The sequence below is a fragment of the Stigmatopora argus genome, chromosome 16 (assembly GCF_051989625.1).
Source record: "Stigmatopora argus isolate UIUO_Sarg chromosome 16, RoL_Sarg_1.0, whole genome shotgun sequence".
NCBI lineage: Eukaryota > Metazoa > Chordata > Actinopteri > Syngnathiformes > Syngnathidae > Stigmatopora > Stigmatopora argus.
Window position 1 is genome coordinate 6,135,474 of NC_135402.1, and position 10,298 is coordinate 6,145,771.

General features: G+C 45.0%; 1 protein-coding gene across 1 annotated transcript; it reads left to right on the plus strand.

The window, feature by feature from the left end:
• Positions 1 to 505: 505 nt before the first annotated feature.
• LOC144090493 (zinc finger SWIM domain-containing protein 6-like) lies at positions 506 to 9,921 on the plus strand. Its single transcript, XM_077621986.1, has 13 exons — positions 506 to 1,325; positions 3,583 to 3,939; positions 4,035 to 4,183; positions 4,265 to 4,415; positions 4,953 to 5,120; positions 5,211 to 5,372; positions 5,663 to 5,809; positions 6,484 to 6,804; positions 6,877 to 7,012; positions 7,138 to 7,295; positions 7,431 to 7,594; positions 7,668 to 7,749; positions 7,870 to 9,921. The coding sequence occupies exons 1-13, from the start codon at positions 938 to 940 to the stop codon at positions 8,730 to 8,732; spliced, it is 3,246 nt and encodes a 1,081-aa protein (XP_077478112.1). The 5' UTR covers positions 506 to 937; the 3' UTR covers positions 8,733 to 9,921.
• The last annotated feature ends 377 nt before the right edge of the window (positions 9,922 to 10,298 follow it).

A 10,298-nucleotide genomic window follows, 5' to 3' on the forward strand; every position in this document is an offset into this window, starting at 1 on the left:
AGGTGACAAGGAACAAAATAATCCGGAGCTAGTATAGTTTGGATATGCCTTCAGTAAATCCATCGCATAACCATTACAGTAATCCCTTGAATATCGCAGTTAATGTAGACCAGACATGGCCGTGACAATCAAAAAATTGCGAAATAGGATCACCCCTATTATAACTAACTTTTTTTTCTTCAGTGCTGAGTCCAAGTAGCGAGTGGCTTTCACTAATGGGTTTCAGCATGGATTTTCACATTTTTATTACGTTTAAATAAATAAAAAAATAATAGCAGAAAAAATTGAACAAGTGAATTTGCGATAAGTGAGGTCGCGATAATCGATGGAAGACTATGTCAACGCGTCCGCCAGTTAGTACTTGCTCTCCCCTGGCTCAATCAGTATTGATAACTACTACTACTACTGTACTTGAAATAGTCCGACATTCCAGTGAGTTCGCAAACGTCACATGGGAGGTTCTACGTTCAGCTCCTCCCCCTGTCCCTCCCTTCGCTCCAACACCACGAGGCACCAGACTGTCGTTTCGATCTGGCAACCCCGTTGTTTACACAGTCAGAGATAGGTCGCCCCCAAGCATGCGTCGCTCGGCCTTCCTAACCGTTCTGGACCCCCTCGACCCTCTTCTGTCGACGCCCACCGAGAGAAGCGACTATAACCCCTTCTTGCCCTACTCGGAAGCCTCTTAATTTACACATCTCAGCAAGATTTTCAACAATTCCTGCATTTAGTAAGGCGCTAATAACAACAACTGGACCGGTTCGACCCGGCTTCTTTTCATTTGTCAACAAAAGATAGGACAAGCCCGCGGGAGCCCAACCCCCCATGGGCTTCTCAAGAGGATGATTCGGCCAACCACCGAGACACGGTGGTTAACATTCTCGCTTCCGCGTCGTCTTTATAAACTGCGTTGACATCGCCGACTGGAGCTAGTAGCATGGCGGAGCGCACGGCCAAGCGGCTCTGCTGTAGGACGGGCTCGGTGTGCCGGCCAAGTCAGCGCGGCGGAGCCGGGGCCGGGGCTTCGTCGGCGGCCAACACTCAGAGCCCCGAGTCGCTGCTAGATCTCGCGGCCAGGCGGGTGGCGGAAAAGTGGCCCTTTCAGCGGGTGGAGGAACGTTTCGAGCGGATTCCCGAGCCCGTACAGCGGCGGATTGTGTACTGGTCTTTCCCCAGAAGCGAGCGAGAAATCTGCATGTATTCGTCGTTCGGAAGCGGGGCGGATGAGTTCGGCGGCCCGGAGAACGGCGACGAGACGCGGCTGCCTTTTCGTCGCGGCGTCGCTCTCCTGGAGGGAGGATGCGTCGATAATGTCCTGCAAGTGGGTGAGTTCAACTGCTTTGTTTTACACAAACAAACCAAAAACACAAAGAAAGGGAGAGGCGACAATGGGAAGAATGTGTCAGCGCCTTCTGCTTCAGGCACTTAGAATTTCCATTGCAACCTTGAGATCACCGGCTGCCATTGACGGCAATGGACGTCCATTTAAGTTGAAGTGGGAAGGGATGAAGTGAATGAACGAATTCAAAGTGGAAGGTTGAAAAGAACCTCCCTTTTTATTTTTTGCTTACATACTGTTAATGGCAGCACTGTAGAACTTGTATTAACTTTTCCCCGTTTGGTGAAGAAGCAAATATGGTTGCCTAAACTGAATGAACTTTAATCCTGCAATTGAATGATTACTTCCACCTTCTACCAGTTGAAATCAATTTGATGTCACTAGGTCTTTTCAATATAACTGTCCCTGTTTTACTAAATACCACAGCACATACTCTGTCAACTGGGCTGGCAGTGAGTGAATTAAGATTATGATAACTTTTGGATAACTTTATTCATCCCGTATTCGGGAAATTTCATTGTGACAGTTGCAAGAAAAGGCATAGTTATAAGTTAGACAGTACAGTCAAAGGCCACAGAACAACAAAGCAAAAGCAAAAAGCACAAAGTACAAAGCAAATCAAAGTCAATGGGATCATCTAGAATCACCAAATCATTAAGACAGAAAAGCAGCAAAAACACAAAACGAGCTATGAGTTTCAGTAGCAAAAACGGATAGACTCAAAAAGACGTAAGGTTGGACAAAAACTGGAACCACATATATGTAGAGTCACTCGTCCAAGCTTATCCGCACAGTTCCTCAGTAGTCTGGAGCTGAAGAAAACAGCAGCAGAGCAGAACTCCTCAACTCCGTTGCTGGTAAGCGCCGACAGCTCTTCCATTTTATCCCACGATGGAATGGTTGGTCAGAAGCGTCGCCTCTCCTCCCGGCACTTTTGTCCAGCTCCGAAACTCCGGCGGCACCGGGGTGTTGCTCCTTCTGCTGCGTATTGTAACAGCTAGTCCCATGTGTGTGATAGCGTAGACATGGCTGAATGGTTCAAAAAAAAAAGTAGCCGAAAGAAGCCAGGCTAACAGAACAAGGAAAGTTGTAAAAACATTAAAGTACAAAGTAAAGTAAAAAGGGATGTATTAAGAAAAAAAACACGAAAAACAAGAGTGTACAGAGCTACTCCCACTGGCTCCCGCGTGAACGGCGCCATCTTGAAAAAAAGTCCACTGCAGCCTGGAGCCAATTGCTCTTTTTTGGCTGCTTGTGTAATCACGAAGGCAAGGGTCAAGCGACGGTCTTGGAAAAAGACGCCTCCATCCTCAATTGTTGCCGTTTCTTTTGATTATCGGTCTCACCCCCCAGCCTCGGCACACTCTCACAACCATTGGCCGTTAATCCCATTAACCATACGCTTCATTGGAATGCGAATGCCGCTTACTACACGTCTTTGTGGCCTTTGTGCTCTAGTCTCGGAATTGCCTTATAAAAAAAAGAAATCCCCCCAAATTGAGTCGTAAACATTCCCTGGAAATGACCTGCAACTGGAAGTCATAAGAAAAAAATGGAACATTTAATAGTTGAATTTTATTGTCTTGACTGACATTTGATAATATATTTACTGTTATCAACTTTGTCCCTTTAAAAAAAAGACATCACGGACAGACTGGTCATGTGCGAGTCGAGCACGTGACGTTTTGCTAACGCCGCACGCAGCACACCGTGTACGAACGCGTCTTATCTTCATCAACTTGAAAACACTCACACACGTGCCGTCTCATGACATAGACGTTCTGTCTGTCCGCAAACAGTGAGGGGGGATTGAACGTTTGCTGCCAGCCTCCCAGTCCAAATGAATTGGACGCCTATCACCTTCAGGGGCAGCCAATGAGTTGTTACGTAAAGAATAAAGTAGAGAAGCATCAAATAATTGATTAAACTGAATAATTTGGTTAGAAAAAAGCTTGGATTTCAATTTTGCTGTTGTGATGATTTGTTTTATTACAATAGCATTGAGATGGTTTGTTTTGAAAGTTTTATATTGAGTTTTATTGCCAACAAGAAGCCGTAAGATTTTGGTTTAAATATTTTTGTGCATTATTTTTTAGATCTATTGAGCTTTTTTTTGTGAATCTTGTGTTTAAATGATTTGTGAAGAGAGAATCGTGTAAAAATAAAGGAGGCATTTTTTTAGTTATTTATTCCTTTGCATTTTTTTTCTCAATATAACCAGCTAATCTTGTTCACCCGCACAGGCTTTCACCTGAGCGGAACGGTGCGAGAGCCGGCCACGTCCTCGGAACCCGAGCAGCTGTGCAACGTGAGCGTCAGCTTCGACCGCTGCAAGATCACGTCGGTGACGTGCGACTGTGGAAACAAGGACATCTTCTACTGCGCTCACGTGGTGGCGCTGTCGCTGTACCGCGTGCGCAGCCCCGACGAGGTCAAGCTGCGGCTGCCCATCTCCGAGACGCTCTTCCAGATGAACCGCGACCAGCTGCAGAAGCTGGTCCAGTACCTGATCACGGTGCACCACACCGAAGTGCTGCCCACCGCGCAGAAGCTGGCCGACGAGATCCTGTGGCAGAACTCTGAGATCAACCAGGTGCACGGTGAGTGAGCACAGTGGCCAATTCCAACTGTGACTGGCCTTTTAAAGCCATCAAAAGCCCCCCTTTCCAGCAACTCATGTCTCTTCCGATGGCAGGCGCCCCCGACCCGACGGCCGGGGCCAGCGTGGACGATGACAACTGCTGGCATCTGGACGAGGAGCAAGTCCGCGAGCAAGTCAAGTTCTTCCTGTCCCAGCGCGGCTATCACGGCTCCGGCAAGCAGCTCCACCTCCTCTTCGGAAAGGCAAGCCCCGCCCCCTCTCCCGAAAACCCACAGGCGCTCCCTTTTGTTCCATTCCAACGTGTTTACCCACCATGGCCGCAGGTGCGTGAGATGCTGAAGATGCGCGACTCCAACGGCGCCCGCATGCTGACGCTGATCACCGAGCAGTTCATGGGGGACCCTCGACTGGCGCTGTGGCGCCAACAGGGCACCACCATGACCGACAAGTACATGCAGCTTTGGGACGAACTAGGTAATAGAAATGCAAATCTTCTTCAAATCTCTGACTTTATTACATCGGAAGAAACCGTATAAAAATGAACCGCGTTGGCGAACATTGACAGTGCTAGATGTCTAATCTATTTTGGCTGGGGATTGTTTTGATAGTTGATGAATCAATGATGAATGTTTTTAAGCCTTTTAAAAGTGATTGTTTTTGTCATGTTTTTGTGTAAACTAGAAAAATATATATATTTTTTTTCTCAGTTTAATCTTTCAATCATTTGCCAATGGCATATAAACATTTCCATATTTATTTTTCTTTTTTTACATTTTGCTTGTTGTAGAGCAGGGGTCTCAAACTTTATTTTTACTGCTAGAAATAACTAATGTTGCTAATTAACTTAGGCCAACTTTTTAACAAATCCCACCAATGGTTTTTATTAGTCTGAGAGTATCAAAACAATCATTGAAATACATCAACTGTAATGTCATTTCTGAATAGAGAATATTAACTAATGCTTTTATGTACGTGAAAAGCCAAAGCCTTTAAGAGCACGTGTTCCCACAGGGGTGCTGTGGATGTGCATTGTCCTCAACCCGCAGTGTAAGACCGATCAGAAGTTGTCATGGCTGAAGCAGCTCCGCCGCTGGAACGGCGTGGACGTGTGTCCCTTGGAGGACGGAAACCATCTCTGCAACCTCGACGCCATACTACGAGGACACAACGCCAATCCCAGTTAGAACCCAACACTTGACCATTATTTATTTGTGACATTGAATTGTTGGTTTGGCATTGTTGACCAGCTTCTGCTTTATCCTCACTCAGACTCACCTCAGCGAACCGTGTTCACGCGAGCCATGGAGGCCTGCGCCCTGCACTGGCAGGACCCCCACCTGCAACGCATCCTCACCGAGGACCGCTACGCCGATCGCTGTCATCACGACAACTCGGACCTTTTTGACAGCCGGGGGTGGCCCCTCTGGCACGGTGAGATACGTCACAGTATTGAACACAGGGCTCGCGCAAACGATGATTATTTGTTTATCTGTCGTCCATTAGTCGACTAATTAGTCCGCATATAAGTCACGTTATATAATTTTTACATGACAGAAATCACAGTGTTTATACTCATTTGATTTTTTTCCCTATTCATTTTACAAGCTGATACTTATATTATTTTGGTTAATGTGTGATAAGTAAAGGTTAGGAGCAAAATTACTTTTTTTTGTATTTAACCATACACGGCCAATGAAAAGGATTCTGTTTCTGATTTGCAGAACATGTCCCCACGGCGTGCGCCCGCGTGGACGCCCTGCGCTCTCACGGGTACCCCAAGGAGGCGCTCCGGCTGGCCGTGGCCATGGTTAATACCCTACGACGGCAGCAGCACAAACAGCTGGAGTTTTTCCGCACTCACAAGAAAGGTTCATTATTGATTATTGCAAAATTATTAGTATTTAAATAAGGAATATCGTGTATGAATGCAAAAAAAAAAATCAAAATTTGTGCATGACATGGTGAAAGCAAATAGCCTATTTGTTTAATTTAAGAAAATATTTTTACCTCATTTGAGATAAAATAGTGAAATATCTAGCTATTTTTTGTTGGTTTTATTTTCAATCAATTAATACATTCTAACAAAATCAAGTTTAAAAAAAATGATGAAAAGGGTTATATGCCTATTCTCAATATTCTTTTTTTATAAGACATATTATTCATAAATATGTGAATACAAAGCAACTTATTTAAAATATATATCTATTTTAGAAAAATATAATTTGAGGAATAAAACAGCAATGACAATAAATGCACCCCCCAATTTAGTCTGTGTTAAGAAAGTAACTTTTTTAAGGCTTTAATCCATCAATATTCAATTTAACAAATCCTTTAATCCATGAAAACAAATGTTAAAATTTTATAATTAATATAGATAAATCAATGAATCAAACATGAATAATAGCTAATAGAAAAAACAGCTATGATATCATATGTCTCAAATTATTAGTCTATTTTTTTTTTAAAAACTACAAAATAATTTTCTAAAATAACCATCTCATCCGCTGTATAGTAACATTTCCCATGACGGCATTCTGCACAGAAGTGCTCCACAAGTGCATGACGTCCATCACCAACCTGGAGGGCTGGGTGGGACACCCGCTGGACCCCGTGGGCACCCTCTTCATCACCCTCTCTGAGACGGACACCGACTCGGTGCCGTATGTGGGCGAAACGCCGATGGCGCTCGCCGTGGAGGTGGCGCTGATGGGCCTGGGACAGCAACGGGCCATGCCCGACGGCTTCTACGCGCAGGAAAAGGTGTGTCGCGACGAGGAGCAGCTACTGGCCAAATTGCACAGGGTGGAGCTGGACCACGTGCTAGTCGACGTCTTCCGCAAGCAAGCTGCCATCTTGCTGGAGGGTCGGTCTAGAACTCGCCATGCAATTGGAACCAAATGAATGAAATTCACCTGTGTTCTCCTTCTTGTTCTAGCTGGTCCTTATAGCGGTCTAGGCGAGTTTCTGTACAGAGAGAGCGTTCCCATGCACACCTTTGCCAAATATCTCTTCACCTCGCTGCTACCTCATGATGCCGAGCTGGCCTACAAGATTGCACTAAGGGCCATGAGGTCAGTGGTCGTCCGATACGAAAATCGGTATTTTTAGAGGTGCACTGAACTTGCATATTTCGTTTAATGTGGCTGTACACTTACAATAGTTATTTATGGCTTATGTGCACTTTTTTGCCTTGAAGGCTACCGGTCCTGGAGTCGAGCGTGGCTTCCGGCGACCTGTCACGGTCGCATCACATGGTGTCGGTGGTGGTCAATCGTTACCCAGGTTGGTTCACCCTGAGCCACATCGAGTCCCAACAGTGCGAACTGGCGTCTGCAATGCTAACTGCTGCTAAAGGTAAGACGTGCGGCGATCAAAATAGGTTTCCTGGTTCAAACTGAGACAGATGTAGTCATTTAAAGGTGGCTTTAAAAAAATTGAGATTCACTGTTCAGAAGTTGTTTTGACAATAGAGATTTTTTTTGTTATTAGGTGACACTTGCCAATTGCAAACAGTTCTAGAATCCATCCAGAAGAACATCCACTCCTCTTCACACATATTCAAGCTAGCCCAGGACACCTTCAAGATCGCCACCGCAATGGACAGCTTTCCGGACCTGACGCTACTTAAAGTGTCTCTGGAGCTGGGCCTCCAGGTGAGCCGCATTTTCTTTATGGTACCTTAACCACTGCATCAATTGCCCAATCCGAATTAACGCTCTCTGGCAGGTGATGAGGATGACGCTGTCTACCCTCAACTGGCGAAGACGTGAGATGGTGCGCTGGCTCGTCACGTGCGCCACCGAAGTCGGTGAGTCTTTCTTCTGAGCTTCTACGGTGAAGAAAAATGAGATCCATGTAAATCAATTCCTAGCTATTGTTTCCGCCTACAAAACAAAAACACAAATCAATCTGTCTCCATGCGTCTCAGGCGTGTTTGCGCTGGATAGCATCATGCAAGGCTGGTTCACCCTCTTCACGCCCACCGAGGCCACCAGCGTGGTGGCGAGCAGCGTCATGTCTACCGGTACCATGGCTCGCCTCCACATAGACTCCAGGCAGCAGGACAACTTGGCAAACTCGGCGCGAACCCTGGCGCTGCAGTGCGCGGTCAAGGACCCGCAGAACTGCGCCCTGTCGGCCCTAACGCTGTGCGAGAAGGACGGCGCCGCCTTCGAGACGGCCTACCGCATCGTGCTGGACGCCGCCTCGGTGGGTATGAGCTACACGCAGCTGTTCACCATCGCGCGCTACATGGAGCACCGCGGCGACCCGGCGCGGGCGTACAAGCTGGCCGCGTTGGCGCTGACTCACCTGAATCTCAGCTACAACCAGGACACGCACCCGGCCATCAACGACGTCCTGTGGGCCTGCGCCCTCAGCCACTCGTTGGGGAAGAGCGAACTGGCCGCCGTCATCCCGCTGGTGGTGAAGAGCGTCAAGTGCGCCACGGTGTTGTCGGACATCCTGCGCCGCTGTACGCTGACCGCTCCCGGCGTAGCGGCGCCGCCCAGTCGCAGGAACGTGAGCAAACCCATGTCTCTGGACAAGGCACCGCTACGGCATCTGCTCAACGCCACCATGGGCGCCTACATCAACACCACGCATTCGCGTCTCACGCATATCAGCCCGCGACACTACGGGGAGTTCATCGACTTTCTCGGCAAGGCTCGCGAGACCTTCCTCATGGCGCACGACGGCCTCGTGCCGTTCAGCCAGTTCATCGATAACCTCAAGCAGATCTACAAGGGCAAAAAGAAACTCATGATGCTCGTGCGAGAGCGATTCGGTTGATAGTTGAAGAGCTGAAAAACAAAAACAAAAACGACACTTTTACTTGAGTATGATCCTGCAACTTGAAGTTAACCCTAAAGTCTTAATGAGTCTTGAACATTTCAGCCAGTGGACCAAGATTTGAATGTCTGAAGACTGCAGAGAATGTGTCCAAACCTGCCCATGTCATAAAAATAGACCCATTTAAAAATGTTCAAATAATGAACTGTGATAGAGTGGGTGTTCACTGGGGTAGATGTATTAATGAGAATTCTACACTGAATACAACCGTTAACATTCACCTCAGCCTTCGCTAACAGCCTAAAATGAAAGACGAGCAACTTCGAACCAAATGGAACAACCTGTAAGTACCTCTTTCAGTATCCATAATTAATGCACCAATTTAAGGTTGGTATTAGATTGGGTTAAAGGATGCAATTACAATACAGTATTTAGGGCTAAGGTTAGAATTTGCTTTGATTAGGTTAAGGCAGGGGTGTCTAAGCTTTTTTTTTTTCTTTGAGAGCCACTTGCAGAAAATTGCAAGGATGCAACAACTTGAAATCCTTCTATTTTCATTTGTTAAACAGGAAGATATTCAGTATATTGTCATCACTCACCAGTGTGTATATATATTATATTCACTGTATATGTATACACTATATATAGTACTTGCAAGTGTGAATTCTGATTTTAAAATACACATTTTGTAAAGCACGAATGCTCGCTTTAAACTCAGAAATCTGACTTGAAAGTGATAATTCCAACCAAACTGTTTTTTTTCTTCACTGACCCTAATCCCCTTCCTTAGAAACCTCAGGGATTTTGCTTGTTTAAAAAAGGAAGCAGCACGAAGAAAAATAATGTTTTAATGTAAATACAAAAAATATATGGACAACAAATTTAAATGTTAATTTATGACACATGATTCAATGTCAGGCACAATACTTGAAGAGGCAGGATCACTTTAAAATACCAGAGTACATGGAACATACATTTATTCCGGATCCTTTCTATTCTATCTACTTTGTCCTTAATAGTTGGACATTTTGGGTCAATTGGCCATTTGGCGTCCATGGCAGAGTCCCAAATCTGCTTTCCATATGAACAAACAGATTGTTTTTACATACTTTTATTTATTAAATCAGGTTGGGGAAAAATGTAACACTGCAACCATGTGCTTATTAAACTGGTGTTTGATATACTGAAACATTTATTTATGTGACTAAATCACTGTTTTATAAACTTGTTCAAAGAATCAACATTTTACTTTTAGGATTGAATTTTTAATTTTTGGTTAGAGTATGCTTTGAGGCAATAGACTAATAGACTCACATTTTTTTTTTACTATTTTTAACCTTTTTCAAATAATAAATGTATACATGAATAAAATGTTAAAAATAAATGGATCGGACTTCTAGAGATGCCATTGGCAGCAGATGAGTTAATTGTGGCGACTCTCCCCATCATTTTTAATGTATATATATATATATTTTATGTTTTATTTTTTTATGAGATAGCGCATGTATAATAATTAGGTCATCAAATGGGACATTCTCATTTATTGAAATCATGTCAATGTGGACT